Below are 15,844 nucleotides of genomic sequence, written 5' to 3' on the forward strand. Positions count from 1 at the left end.
CTGAATTATGGGATAGAGTTACTTGATCAGTTTATGGAATTTTCTCATGGAAATGATGAAAAGTTCATTACTTCGAGTGTTGTACATGTTGAAGTTGAGTGGATTGAATCAGATTAGAAATGTTAGATTTGTTCAAATAATCCATTCATTTTAATGGATTTTTTTTGTGGAAAATTCAAGTAAAAAAATGTGGAATGTAAAAAAAAAATGTAAAAAAAAAAAAATATATATATGGCTGTGGACACTTGAGAACATAAAAAAGTGACAGAATAATTATAACAAAATTTTAGAATTGAATTAGTTTATTCTGAAAAATTTTGACTTGAGATTCAACCATTTTCCAAATTAACAGCAACAAACATCTCAGTTCAGTAGTGAGACACTTGTATAAAAGAGCACAATGTTTGACGTTTTGCTGCATGCTTTGAATGGGAAAAGGTTGTGCCACCTGGTGGACAAATATATCAAATTTAAATTGAAAACCAGTTGTCTGAATTTAAATAATCACATGTATTGTATATTGCATTCATTTAGGTCTAACAAAAAACATTGAAATGTTTTTTCTAATGTCAATAGTAAAAAAAATAAAAAAATCTATATACATCAAATATTATTTATTCTTCTGGCAATTTTAATTGGATTTGTTTGCACGAACACGAATGTGGACTGCTTCCCAAATCAATCGTGACTCACACTTGCAGAAAACAATGTAAGGTTTTGCTTCATGCTTTGAATAGGAAAGAGTGGAGCCATCTGGTGGACAACCGCAAAACGGCAGCCCAAATCTTACCATTAAAGAGAGGGTGACAAATTGCATTGTAAACTGCGACATGTGCAACAAACGTGTAGCTTTTCTATTTAAGGTTAAATTCTGGTCAATTCAATCTGTTTACATTCAATACAGTAAACTAACAAAAAAAAAACTGAACTATAAATGCCAGGTGTTACAATCATTTCCATAATTTTACAACTAATCAGTGGTGCAAGTCCAAGTTCAAGTTTCCACTTTTTTTCCCAGCTTGCCTACTTAACTGGAAATGACGCAGCGTCGGGTTTGTGGCTGAGCGACTCTTTTTGGCGCGATAATAGATTGATGTGCGTCTATTCACCTGGCAGCAACACCAACAAACAAATACAAAACAATTATCAGCGTTTCATTGGAGGCACTCGACACATTTGAATAGAGAAAGAGGGAAAAAAAAAAAGCTTCCCACACAATTAGGATGCACTTTGCAGTTAAAAGCTAGCGAGCTATTGTGTTGTTAATTAACTGCGAGCCTATTGTCGGCCATGAAAAGCCTTTTTTTTTTTTTTTTTTTCCCAGGAAGTCCCAACTTGAGAAAACTTTGACGCGCCGTGGCGAAAGGGGCCGGCCGCTCCGCGCGCCCGTCACGCGACTACGGAGGCGATGGTCTCGCTAATTACTAGAGTGGGCGTCTTATGAACACGCGGGGACGCCGTTTGGCCAGCATGCATCATTTAGCGCGCACCTCCACGCCAGCGGCGGGCCGTGTTTAACAACGGCTTGTGCTCCGGGTGATTAATGGCGCTCCGGGAAAGGGATGGGAATACATCAGCGCCGTTATTGTGAGTACAAGACTCCCAAATCATTAGCCGTTTCGTCAGAAACAGCTTGCCACATTGCAGCTGGTGTGTCTGCCTTGTCCACCTGGGGGCAGCATAAGACATACATACTGCTCATTGAGGGGTTATTATGAATGTCAATAGATTTCCAGCAAGTCTTGCCTGCATGCAAGCCAATCATAATAGTTCTTCATTGAGACTTCTCAAGCTTCCCTCAGCTCATCAGTATGGCACTAATGTTAGTCGTTCTACGCAGAGGATAAATAATATATGACTGTGTGTAGTGATGTATTGTCTGGCTGGAAGTACTACGCTCGTGCTGCTTTACAAGTCGACTACATGCCCGTTTGGCGAAGGAGTACAAGTAGTAGTATATTGGACAAAAAAATCTGCACAAAAATCAGCAAATGCACCACAAATTGAAGCTGTTTAACACCACTACCAGTTGAATCTGAACACTAAACAAATAAATATTGTCTATGTCTAAAAAGCAACCACACAGCTTTGCCTTCAATCCACTTAGCTTAATGCTAACAGACAATGCAAAAAGCCAAAGAGAGGCTTTGAAATTGCATCTATGTGGGAGTGTATAAGTGGATAACACTTTAAGCAATGCATATTTGAACACAAACACACATAGACAATACAACAATATTCCCGGGCACGTTTCATTTACAGTAGTTGTGAAACTCTTCATTGTTTGCAACTGGATGACTATTTTATTTGTCATTGCGCAAGCCAGAAAGTGCAATGCATGATTTGAGATGCACAAACCTTTTAATACTTTGCATTCCATTCAATTAAGTTTAATATTATAGAGTGCCATTTTCCTAATTTAAAAAAGACACACATAATACAATTTGCTCACAATAAAAAAAAAAAATAAATTAATTACAAAAAATCATTAAGTGCTGCTGTTTTGGTTCGGAGAAGATGGATGCAAACAACGTTGTGAAGTCTCAACGTAACATTCAGTACGACAAGCAACTTTATTTCATTTTTGGCTTCATAGGTGCTGCTGTTTTGGTTAGCAAATAGGGTTAGTAGTTTATGTTTGTGTAACAATTGTTCATGGTCAAAGTTTTGGTCACCTTGTAAGGTAAGATTGTGCAGGAAGCTTGTTTATCTAAGAGGTTGTTTACGCGTCTCAGTATGTGCTACTGATTTGGTTAGCAACAGTTTAAATGCCCAAAAGTTAGGTCATACATCCCCAGAACAATTGTGTCTATGAACTGAGATCATTATACTCTTTCTGACTTTTTTCTAAGTGGGTAAGAAAACAACTTTTATTTGTCTTAAATGGAAATGGGGCCACGGGACCCCTTACTGTTTGAGGAAATGTCAGTTTGAGAAGAGCACTAAGAATGTTTTAAGCATCTTGCTTGTTAAAAATATACTTGAGTAAATATTTTTAGCAGGAATAATACACGAGAGGCGCAAAGTGGGGCTTGCTGATCTCCCGTCGAGCGCTCCCATCACAAAGCAAAGAACGTGTAACCCAGATGTTTCTTTTCTATTCCCCCCCCTTTCTCCCCACTGCGCGCGTCTCCACTGCGATTATTCCGAAAACCTCACGGCTGAAGAAACAAATCAGTTTGAGTGATGGCAGCGGCGGCGGGCGACTCTCACCTGCCAGAAGTCGGCCACGGTGGAGGGAAGCGGGCCCTGCGAGGCGATGTAAGTGGGGTTGCGGGGGTCGTGGTCCATCTGGGAGGGAGAGAAGGCAGAGTCACGCCGTGTTCGAACGCCGGATGACGGATGGAAACGCGCGGGTCGGACGTGGGCTTAAATCCTCCATCTGGACGGAGACTGTCACGTCCTCCCTTTACGTTCGCTGAGGCGTTCGGCGTCTCCTTCCTGTCCGCCGATGGGATTTATATTTGAACACGTCACCTGCTTTGTAGACTGAGCTCGAAAGTAATTGTGTGGAAGCCTCAAAGACCTTGAAGTGCTCACGCGGTGCTGCTAACTCATTTTTAGGGGATGTTGCTAAAGGCAAGACAATTTGTATTTATTATCACGTCATTTGTAAAAGTATTTTTCCCCATTTTTCTTACCAACACTTGTTCATTAGCTTTGCTTTCGCCATCTATTAGACTGCTGTAGCCTGTTCAATTCCCCAGCGAGGGATCAATAAAGTCTTATCTCCATAGAGGCAGCTGTACCTAATGTGGTGTCTATACAAATGAAACAAATCTCGCCTTTCCAATGATGTACAGTTCCTTAAACATCACACGCATGCAAGAAGGAGATCACTAGAACACTGTTGTACTTCAGCAAAACATTTTTTTTTTCATGCTTCCTGGTTAAGATTCCTCACATGGTTTTTGCTAGAGGAGGAATTGGGGGAGAGAGAAAAAAAAACCTCCCCCCGTTGAAATGAAAGGCGAACGCGAGCGCCGGCGTTTCGTTTCGCCAATCTCAAGGACACAGACGCGCTGCCGCCGCCGCCGCTTGAATACTAAAAGGCAAACATGAAAGAGCGGTCCTGCGTTTGGGCCGTCCTCCTCTCTGCCGTTGTTACGAGGCGATTATGACGGCGCGGGCAGAGGATGTCGTTCTCTTTTGGTTTGGAGGTAAAGCGGCTGACACAAAATGTCTTTTGCATGTTCGCCACTTTAGCCTAGCGCCTTGAGTTTATATCACAAAGACACCTCACATGCTAAATACTTGACGCAGGCTCATTGATGCTCTGTTATGTTAGCTACCCAAAACAGTTGTTCCTGACTACTGGGGTATTGTTCTTTGTTGTTCCAGAGTGCCCAAGTATTGTTCCTGACAACTTGGGGAGCATTTTTGTTTTCCCAACCCATACTGTGCCCCCCCTCTTATGCTGCGTTCTCACCAAAACCGAAAAGGCAAACTGGAACGCTTCCTTCGCGAGCATTTCACCACGTAGAGTTTTTTTGGAATGATTGCTGCTCATTCGTGCTTTTGTGCGCACCGGAGCGGAGGAGGCGTGTCCTTTGGTGAGCAAGGACCCTGGAGCACTTTAGCGAGTCAACAAAAAGTGAGCACCGCCAACTACTTCCACTTCTTTCCCGAGACTAAAAAACCGAGGCACTATTTTCTCCTTTTTTGAGGTACGTGATAGCACTTGCCCTTTTTTAGTGGCAATCTGGCGTCCGACAGTTGCCCTAAAAATAGCTTTGGCATGGATGATAAACACTGCTGCTACCTCGGTACAGTTCAGCTCATGACTCCCGAAGTATATTTCTGGACTATTCAAGTTTTGTTGCTGGCTTCCCAAGTATTCCTCCTGGCAATCTGGGTGTTGTTCCAGATTATTCTAGTATTGTTGGTGGCTACCCGAGTGGTGGGTATTGTTGTGGAATACCTACCTGAGTATTGTCTTGGACTCCCTCTGATTATTTGTCCAGAACTATTCTGACTGTCAGACCTAAGCATCATTTCTGACTACTTGCTACCTGAGCATTACTCCAGACTTGGCTCTCATTCATGACAACCAAATTCCATCGGTTAAGAACGAGTATTGAAGAACCAAGTCCATCCAACTGCATCTGCTAAAGTCCATGTGTTTCTGATGTTTGACAAGAAGGCGCACTGAGCAAAACTGTAGATCACTACGTTAGCTTATTAGCTTCCATGAACTCCCCGGGAAAGAAAAGAGCCCATTATTTTTTGGTCGGACGCCGCTGCCTCGCAGCTAATGAAGAGGAAGAAGCCACATTGACAGACATAATTATCAGTTTTGCTCGACACAGCCGGGGGTCCCTATTGTGGTGTAATTACCCTCCTTTCATCCGCCCACCCCTCCTGTGTCCTGCCACTTCCTCGCCCACTCGCCAACCCCTTGCTCGTTTAACCCCCAAAATGTTATTGGTTGTTACGCGCAACCTTAAAAAAAAAACGACGTGTGAATATGCCATCAGAGAAAATGGAGCATGTAAAAGCGCGGATTGTTTGTTTGAGAGTATTAAGCTTTTAGTGCGGCTCCCTCGTCTATCTGCTCGGAAAATTCCGGGTACTGTATTTGAAATGCATAGCTTCCTGTTGCTTTTGATGGAGTCCCTTTGTAGTAGCCCCAGGGGAAATCACAACTGACAACATGTGGTGGTGGGAGTACTTAAAAAAAAAAAAAAAAAATAGCCTTAGCCCTTTCCCACATACTTTTGGATATATTTGTAGATGTATTTGCTTGTAAAAAAAAAAAAAAAGAAAAAAAGATAGGTATCTTTTGTCAGCTTGTTTTGTATAGATGAAAAAAAAGGTTATCTCAAAGCACTGATGGATCCACGAGGATCCTAGCTTGGAGGAAAAAAAAAAAGATCAAAACACTTAAATTGATGACAAAAACCAAACACAGAAACGGCAGATACAAGTCAAAAAAAAAAAAAAAACAGTGACTGAACAATACTCACGATTGGACTGGCATTGATGTAATCGGAGCCGCAGTGGTTATTCTCCGCTTTCAAGGTGATCCTGGAATGATCATCTGTAACAAAGATGCATAATTCATTAGCGTATTGTCCCTCCCTGCCATCCCATGTGAAAAAAACAACGCGAATAGCGCGTGGCTCGGTAGCAAAATGAAACCGAAAGAGGCTGCGTGGGGGAGAAGAGCGCTTTCATCACCCTTTCATCATGCGCAAGTCCGGAATCTCTCCACCTCCAATAAGAGAAGGTCCCTCAAGTCCTTTAAATCTCCATGAAAATCTAGTGCTTGTGAACGCACACTCGGTGTTCCTTTTTAACACGTCGCCTTGAGTGACAGCCAAGCTTCTAATCTCAGACGTTCAAGTGTTATACGCAGTCAAGAGTGGGTGTTTGTGTCTTGATTGATTGACGGTTACTCAAAAAACAAGCCAACTGCCACTTGGCGCCAACTAATTCCCCCAGCGGAGCATGGCAATGTGTGACGTGAACATTTGGGAACACGACGCAGTAAGAGAAAATAGCCACCCTTGGCTACTGCTCGGGTAGGGATTGAGATGAACACATTCATAGTGCAGATTTCGGATTTTATTTTCACTTTTGCCGTTACAGGAGATTTGCTTCAGGACCAGGTAATCTAAGTCTTGACCTACCTAGGTCTTGTTCCTGACTATAAAGTTCCTGTTCTAGACTACAGGTATGGTTCCTGACTGAGTATTGTTACTGACGAACTCATAGGGTAAGTATTGTTTTTGCTACCCTGGGTATTGTTCCTGACAATCTGGGTATCATCACTGACTACCCAGGAACATGGTTCTTGACCAACAGATTATTATTCCCGACTACTTGGGTTTCTGAGTCCCTGAGCATTGTTTCTGACGATTGTTCCTGCCTACGTGGGCAGTGTTCCGATTACTTGGAGAATGTTCCAGACTACCTGATTATTGCTCCTGACTACCCAAGTATTGTTCCTGATGATCTGAGTATTGTTCCTGGCTACCGAAGTATTGTTCCAGATATCTTGGTTATTGTTCAGGACTACCTGAAAATTGTAACTGAAAACTGGTCACCCCACTCTTGGTAGCTTTAACTCATCAATATGGGCAGTTTGTACCCCTTGTCGGATCAAAAATTTGACCCAACGTGCTGGACCAAGTCATCAATCCAGCATTGTCGGCCCTATTTGGACCCAGTGCTGGTTAAGCTTTTTCATTCAATGTCCAGCAGTTTTAAGAGCGTAATGTTGCTGACTACAACAGTATTGTTCCTGACTACCTGGATATCATTGCTGACTACCAAAGGATTGTCCTGACCGCCTGAGTATTGCTACAGACATCCTGGATTCCTGCCTACCAAAGAATTGCTTGAGACTTCCTTAGCCTTGTTCTTGACGACCTGATTCCCTGAACCTGAAGACATTCTTCTTGAAAGGTGAGCAAATGAGCAAGGTTTTGTAAATGAGAGCCGGCCTTTCCCACTTACATGCTAGCACGGCGTCTGAGCGGTTCTTCCTGGTGCTCTGCTCGCTCTGGGCCACGCTGCAGGTGCCGGGTTCTGCCTGGTACGAGCATAGGGCCTCCCATTCGCGCTCCAGACGGTTCTTGTTCTTCAAGTGGTCCTCCATGTACGACTGAGGGAAAACAAGATTTCCATTTCACACCACGACACTGAAAGTTACCCAGGCTGTTGTTAGGTGGCTGGTGGGGGAAAGCTAATTTATTTTTTTTTACTTTGGAAGGTGGGCGGAGACACAATTAAGACTCCTGAGAGGTTTGTCAGCTGTGGAAATACTTGAGGGGTGTTTCAGTGTCGCCCTTTTCTGCTTGCACTACCACTGATAAGATTGTCTGCGTTTAAGCCGTCGCTCGCAGAGGACAAAATTGAATTCGCTCGAGAGACAAAGATGGCAAAAGAGAAGGGGGTTGCTGTGTGTGTGTTTGTGTGTGTATCCTCCCAAATCAGGGCAAGTCTTAGGAAGCTTATAGGATATGGCTGGCAAGGCGAGATTTTTTTTTTTTTTTTTTTTTTAAACAGGCGCCATATTCCTCCATTTCTGTCCTGTATCATGGCTCCCCTCCCAATGGGGGTTAAATGGTTTAGTCCGCTATTGTGCGGGACGGAAGATTACAGACTCATAAACTGATGTCAGGGATCAGCTGGCTAATACAATGAAAGTGATACCCACACACGCGCTGGGTTTATCCCATATTAAAGGTGGCGTAGGTAGGCTGAGCGGCTTCATTGTTACAGTCTGCGCTGTCTGTCAAACGCTAAAAGCACATCTTTGCCGAGTAAAAAACACAAATGCCGCATAGATGATAATCGCAAATAGGCCTGTCCAGCACACAATGGATAATTGCCCTTTGATGGCTAATGAATTCACGTCTCCAACAGGATATTAGGCAAGTCCTTAAGACGCTTACAAATGGAACTAATGATGGGAATCAAAGTTTATTGTTAGATATGCAAGCTAAAGTGTCACCGAGGTCCTGAAATCAGGCGCTCATGATTAATGCAGGGACATAATGAGACAGCACAGTGTGTTCCACCTCCACCTTTAATGGCAGTCTCCTAAAATCTAATTGTTCTCTGCTGTTGCCGGGAGCTTTTCACTTCACGCAGGAAAATAATCCATATTTTCCCGGTCTTTGTATGTGTTGAAGAAAACCAATTGTGTGTGTGTGTGTTTTGGAACACTTTTTGTTTGAAAGAACAACAGTGGTAAGAGAAGAAGAGGTATTGTTGCGGACAATCCTACTTAAGCATTGTCACGGACTACCAGAGTATTGTTTTGGGCGATCTGATCATTGTTCCTGAGTTTCAGACGGTCTTGTTCCTGACTACAGTAAATTCCACTTCATTGCGGGACACGGGTTCACAGTCCTGTTAATTCACAGATTTTTTTGAGGGGTGGTGTTGGTGGGGGGGTCAGGTTATGGCTCAATTTTGTTCTTGTTTTGTACAACTCCTCACTGGGGGGGAGGAGGGTGTAGCATGCACTTCACTTCACAAATATAGCACTTTACTGTACTTTAATTTATTTAATTCAATCTCCGGTGTAATAACCTTATTTATTAATTGATTGAATTCTTATTTTTCATTTTATTATTATTATTATTATTATTATTATTATTATTATTATTATTATTATTATTATTATTATCATTGTTATTATTAATTCAATCTCTGGTGTAATAACCTTATTTATTGAGTGATTGAATTATTTTTTATTTTATTATCTGTTCTCATTGCTGCTGGACATGTAAATTTCCCAGAGGGAGCTATCCCAAAGGGATCAATAAAGTCAAGTCTAAGTCTAAGTCTAAGTCTAAGTCTAAGTCTATAAAGTTGACTTGACTTTATTTTGGGATACAATTCCACTTTCGGCCACTAGGTGCTGGCAAACGATCATGTTAACACTGTGTACATTTGAAAGAAGAGAAAACAGGAAGTATTTCAACATCAGCCTCATTTTTGCTAACGAGATTAGAAAGAGATTATTGAATGTCTCAATCCTATACATCCTGCGTTTTACACCTACAGAAAGCAATGACTGTAGCTTCATTTTGTAATGTACATATTTGGGCATGATTTTTGTGAGATGATGAGCTAAGTTTGTTCGAAAAAAAACAAGAGTTTTAGGCTGTACAATGTTTCCTGTAGTTGAATATTGTTCCTTCCTAGTTAGTATTTGTTCCTGACTATCCAAGTCTTTCACCAATTCTGATTATTCTTTCTGACTACCTGAGTCGTAAAGTACTTTTAGAAAAGTAAAGAGTCCTTATTCCATCACTGCCTGTCACCTGTCATGTTGTATCCTCTCTCCAGCACCACATCGGCTCCCAAGTGCATCACATTCCATTCAAACGACATCCTGAATTGATTGCCTTCTACATTCATATTTTTGCCTTTAACAGCCAGCGGCGCCCTTATCAAGGCGGCGGGAGGCGGCGGACCGTGGCTTATTCCGCAGACAGGCTAGCGAAGGTTTAACGAATGTGGGAAGGATTACGTGTGCCAATCAGAGACTTGGGATGGGGGAGGCCCGGGTGTCAGGGAAACAATGTCTAATCCCATAAGCAGTCTGCTCAGCGGCCGAGGCTGCTGGGTGAAATCGGGATGAAGGCGGACGACAAACAACAGGTAACACATTACTGTCAAATTAAAACGAACAGTCTGTAAAAGGGGGGGGGGGGGGGGGGGGGGATTTATGATGTGATAAACCACACGTGGGAAAAGTACAGCTTGTGTTCTGTTCTTTTAATACAACACGCTATATTGCATGATTGGTTAATGGCGCCTTTGAGTTGACAACCTGTTACAAGAGCTCCACTTACTTTTGTCTTCTATTTACAACCTTTTTTTTTTCATTTAATGTTCATTGTATGTTGTTTTGCCCCAGTTTTTTTTTTTTAACCATTCTGCTACTTGTCAACAGACAAACATCTGGCTGTTAGAAAACTAGAGTAGCTTATTTACATTCAAGCTGAAGTCGTAGCTAATCTTTGCCCACCCCTGTGATATATTGGATATTAAAATTGTAACTGTTTGACCGCTGTCTTAATTAATCTCTACAATGAATTTAAACAGCTCAGAGGTATGAGCATATGGCAGTCATGCCGAGGGCGGTATTATGAATAAATGCATGGATCCCACAGGCTAGCCGAACCATTTACAAGCAAGGACAGAGAAGTCTTTTTGCATGTGGCTTGTGAGGTGCTGTCCATGGTCCTGAACTGAGCACGAAGGGTCCTGCTGCATTACATTCACGACCCACCCGGTGAAAATCCATAGTATAGAGAGATGACATAAAAAAACAAACAAACAAACATTTGAACTAATTAAAATACAATTTTAAACACATTGAAAACATGTGAACATACACATATCCTGTAGTTGCAAAGATGTGAAAACGAAAACGAAGCAATTAAGGTGGTGTAATGCCGTTTTATGTAGGCAAAAAGAGCCACAAATGAGAACAAATGAGAACACGAGCAATGAGAAAATCCAACTGCAGCTCCTGACATCGCTCACTAGGCCACGCCCCTTAACGGCATACATTCAAAATATACTACAGTACTCACAGTAATTGAAATGTATAAACCAGTTTCTTTATATATATATATATATATATATATATATATATATATATATATATATATATATATATATATATATATACAGAAGAAATGTGGTGTTTACAGTTAAAAAAATGTATTTATTTATTTTTCCTGCCAAGGCCAAAGCCATGTCAAATATAAAAATATTGCTGGTGGCTCCATCTGGTGTCAAACAATTATGTTGAACTGAGGGGAGGAGCTTCATTTAGTCAGGCCATAGACCTGTCTAATAGTAAAATCAGTGCTTTGCCACCATCTTATGGCATCTATAAGCAATTACAAACCTTTTTGGGTGTCTATGAAATGCAGATTTTTGCTACATCATGGAATGGATTCATCTTGACATACAATGAGGGGAGGGATTCAAGTGGGAGCCATTTTGGCTATTGGGTCCGGGACTGTATGCAGAAAAGCAAAAGGTGTGTCAAAGCAGCTCCAAATAAACAAGGAGCTGATGACTCAGCACACAGAAGCTTCCAATTTCACTTTGGAAGTTACACAAGACTTCCCTTTTTTTTTTTTTTTTTTTTTTTTTGCAGTGTGAGTGTGTGAGCTTTGGAACACTGCGTATTCATCACCCTTCTCCACTCACCGCGCCGCGCCAAATAGCGAGAGAGCCACGGAGAGATGAGATGAGAGGGGCAAATATAGGCCCGAGATGAGCGATAAGAAGGCAATCACACACATGGTTTGACGGGAGATGATGGCGGAATGTTAAGAAGACACCCTCGTAATCTCCTCTTGCCCAAACTCAAGATCCCTCAACCATTCTTCTTTAAAAAACAATTACTTTTTTTTTTATTTTTTTTTTTTAGCACATGTAGGTCCTAGTGCGGAGTCCAATTTCAAATTTGGACTTTTGAACTAACATACAGATCACTCATGACGCTACGTTTGCTGCTATGGAGAAGCTAAGGCTAATAATAATAATAACATCCCGCCTCCTAGAAATGATTCACAGAGCCCCTTTTTGTTGTTAGCGCCGCGCTATTGTCGCCGCATTCAAAGGGGGGCTCGGCACAAACAAGCCTTGACGAGTGTAAGAAAAAGCCATCTATTAGCAGCGGTACAAGGCATTACTCACATTTCCTCTCATTCATTACAGCCTCCCCCTATATAATAGGCAGACGTGGCGTGTGATGAATGCGCCCGCCATTAATGGAAACACTGCCAGGCATCTATCCGTCTCTTTATCAAGCTTGTCTCAAATGAATGACGTGCTGCAAAATTAAAACAATCCATTGTGTGCATGTGTGGAAGGAAAGGCTTTTTTTTTTTTTTTACACCAAAAAAAGGCAATTATTACTAACACCCAATGACAGTCACATAAGAGAAAATGATAGTTCACGCAAAAAAAAAAAAAAGTTGGGCTTATTTTGCTGCAGCAGTGAGTGGGTAAATGACAATGGCCAGATAAAGAGACAAAATTACACAGCGGAGCAAGGTTAATTAAGTAAACTAAAACTAACGAAAAAACTAAAACAAAAATTCAAAAAACAATATTAAAAAACTAAAACTAACTGAAACTACATTTAATGTTTACAAAACTAAGTAAAACTAACTATAATTATAGCAAAAATGTCCTTCATTTTCATCTTTGGTAATTAATTTAATGCATGAGCCTTTGAGGATGATTTTAAATGTGATTTTAAGTAGATTTATTTTTATATTAACCGGAATAAGGACAATTGAAACTGTGTCACACAGAAATGACGTCATCCAGCAGCAGCCAATAGAAAACCACCTTCAGATGATGTTGCTCTTGTGGTGGTTTTTGAATATTGCGCACAAGTTATACAGGTTTTTAAAAAACTAAAACTAATACTGAAACTAACTAAAACTAAGCATTTATTAAATAAATAAAACTAATAAAGATGACCAAACCACCCTGAAAACTAGTTAAAACTAACTAACTAAAAAAAAAAAAAAAAAAACTTCCAAAATTATAATAACGCTGCAGCGAAGCACCATGAGCGTGGGAAAAAACTTTTTTTTTTTTTTTTTTTTTTTAAATACAACACCAGCTGTTAACTTTGTTGAAATGTCTTGAAGCATATAATCTTAGGCAATAGACGTATTTGTTTTCAAATTCTAACAAAAAGTTCTGGAGGCTACCAGGATCATCAGCACATCTTAAAAATTTAAATATCAACTTAAATATTTCAAAATACCTAAAATGAAAATGTTTTCATTTCAAACAAGAACAAAAGATGCCGAATTTCCAGGGTCAGCACCATCTCTTTTGAATTTTGAAGAAAATTTGAATAGTTCCCCAAAGTAAACACAAATGTTAAATTGATCTCTCATCGACTATCAGATTTTCAAAAAAGGCAGATGCCAATATTCATCAAATATGGGGAATATTGGTGACGATATACACCACCACCACCACACATCCCCCATTCGTACTTTCTACTATCAACAAGCTAACCTTAGCTCCTCCCCCAAATACAGATGTCTTACTTCCTTGACAACGATGGCTTTCCACTTCAACGTTTATTAGCACAAATTAGCAATCGCTGATATCTCCAGGAGACGATTCAAATTCGCCAAACAAATCACCAATAAGAAACCAAGCGCGAGCAACATTATTCGACAGAAAACTTAATTGAGAATGAAGTAGCGCAGGCTCACCAGTATCATGTGACCCGTGGAGATGTCCATGTTGGACGGCACGGGCTCCTCGCACCAGGAGGAGGTGCTGCTGCGCGTGGACGGGCTGCCGGCCCCGGGGCCGTCGCTGAACTGGGACGACACGCTGTTGAGGCGCGAGTGGCGCAGCGTCTCCGGACGCTCCACGCGCTCCGACGCCCGGATGGCCATACGCTGGCGACACAGCTCCTGCGAGGGAAATCGGGAACGTCATGGACGTCCACATTCACATCTGCATAGACAGTATCGATCACGTGCATATTTGTGCTGGTACTGTCCGCTTTGCTGCCGTAAAACTGGAATTGCCTCATTGCAGGACTAATAAAGTCCTTTTATATCGTATTCTATCCGTAAGAAGCATGGCGCTGATTGTGAGATTCTTAAAAAAAGCAATATGCCACACCACACACTCGTCAAACAAATCAGACATTTAAAAGATGGATTAAAGAACCTTTCCCCAAAACAAAGCAGTAGTGCTCATCCATCATTCAAATAACCAGCCGGGACTGGGATGCATTCATGCATTATATTCTGATGGATATCTTCTGTTTGCCAACAAAAAAAAAAAAAGTGCTTCCCCCTACTTTTAGATCAAGATTACAACTTTTCAAGTGACTCAGCGTTTTTTAGGACTGCACCGTGCAGTCAAAATATGAAGACGGGCCATTGTCTACTGATTAAAAAGATATAGATTTTTTTAACGTTTTTATTTCCCATTAACTCATTCACTGCCAATGACAACTATAGACGTAAAAAATCCAAGCAAACAGTCAGTGTTAATTTTGAAAAATAAATAAATAAATACAATTAAATTTTAATTAATAAAAAAGAAATTTCAATTTAGTTTTAGTTATAGTCTTCTGACTAAATATAATTAAAGCCTTAGTCATAACTTAGTCACCTGATTGTATTTGAGTTTTAATCCAACCTTTAGTCGACAAAAACAAGGAGCTATTTTAGTCGACTAAATTGACTTCTGGAGGTTGAGACCCAGTTTGTGGTCTCAGTAAGACCAAGACCGATCACTATGCACGATGGTAGCGCTTAGCAATGAAATTGTTGCCATTGTTGTTATTAATAACAATGGAGATTAATAACTATGAATGAAAACAATGAATAACTAAAACTAAATTCAAATTTCTTGTCAAAATTTGCACTGGCTGTTTGCTTGGATTTTTGACGTCTATAGTCGTCATTGGCAGTGAATGAGTTAAAAGGTTTACATAAGCAACACTCATTTAGAGCAATGCACGTTTATATGCGCATATTGGTGTATACATCACAGCCATGATTCCCCTCAATAGACACGTGGTTGTTTGAACTTTTGGGATTATTTATAGGTCAAAGAACGCGATCATGATCTAACTTAACGTCGACAAATGAAATGTCACCACCTTGAGGGATAATGAGGTCAAGAATGTGACCTTGAGCATGTGGCGGCGTTTTCACATGCTGTGAAAGGCCAAAAGTATCAAGTATAGTCAAATATTCAAAGGTGGAACAATTTGATTCAGTTTGATTTAATGCACTCAGACCTTTTAAAGCGATACTGATTTTTAAAATTCAAATTGTTTTTGTTACATCCCTAATATATAGATATAGCTAACTATATTTTTCAATATTGACACGTTCTTAAAATAATCGCCTAAGTAATTTTTTTTTCAATTTTTTTCAGGAAACACAAAGAATTGAACCATTTGCATCATGAGTGGATGATTTAGAAAAAAAAGACTTAGGTCTTAGGCAATTACTTCAACCTTCATTCAAACATACCAAGAAACGATGATAGAATTTTTATTTTTTTTAAATTACGTCCTGTATGAATCCATTGAAATCTGCTGTTGAGATTCCTCATTGACCGCTGCAACATCTCAGCTGGGATAGTTGGGATTCCATCATCGGTTGATTGCAAATGGCATGTTTGAAGGTTTCAATTACTACGAATAAAATTTTTTCTTCCATCACTCGTGGTTTTATGGGTTGTTAAAAAAAGTTCCCGTTTTTTGTGACACCCTGTATTTATTGATACATATAAGTCACTCCAATTATTAACAATTATTGCTGCCTTTTGTTTACATTCAAGTGTGCATTAT

The 15,844-nt window shown here is 40.5% G+C and overlaps 1 protein-coding gene across 1 annotated transcript in view; it reads right to left on the bottom strand.

Annotated features, from left to right (window-relative positions):
• The window catches only part of ptprn2 (protein tyrosine phosphatase receptor type N2), a 128,251-nt gene that overhangs the window by 13,503 nt on the left and 98,904 nt on the right, over positions 1-15,844 (bottom strand). Inside the window, exons 13-16 of the mRNA XM_077509083.1 lie at positions 13,734-13,940; positions 7,462-7,609; positions 5,967-6,040; positions 3,214-3,291 (exon numbers count right to left, since the gene is read on the bottom strand). Of these exons, the coding sequence (XP_077365209.1) occupies positions 3,214-3,291; positions 5,967-6,040; positions 7,462-7,609; positions 13,734-13,940 (507 nt within the window). The remainder of the gene's footprint in view (positions 1-3,213; positions 3,292-5,966; positions 6,041-7,461; positions 7,610-13,733; positions 13,941-15,844) is intronic.

Source organism: Festucalex cinctus, chromosome 20, assembly GCF_051991245.1.
Source record: "Festucalex cinctus isolate MCC-2025b chromosome 20, RoL_Fcin_1.0, whole genome shotgun sequence".
In the NCBI taxonomy this organism is placed as follows: domain Eukaryota; kingdom Metazoa; phylum Chordata; class Actinopteri; order Syngnathiformes; family Syngnathidae; genus Festucalex; species Festucalex cinctus.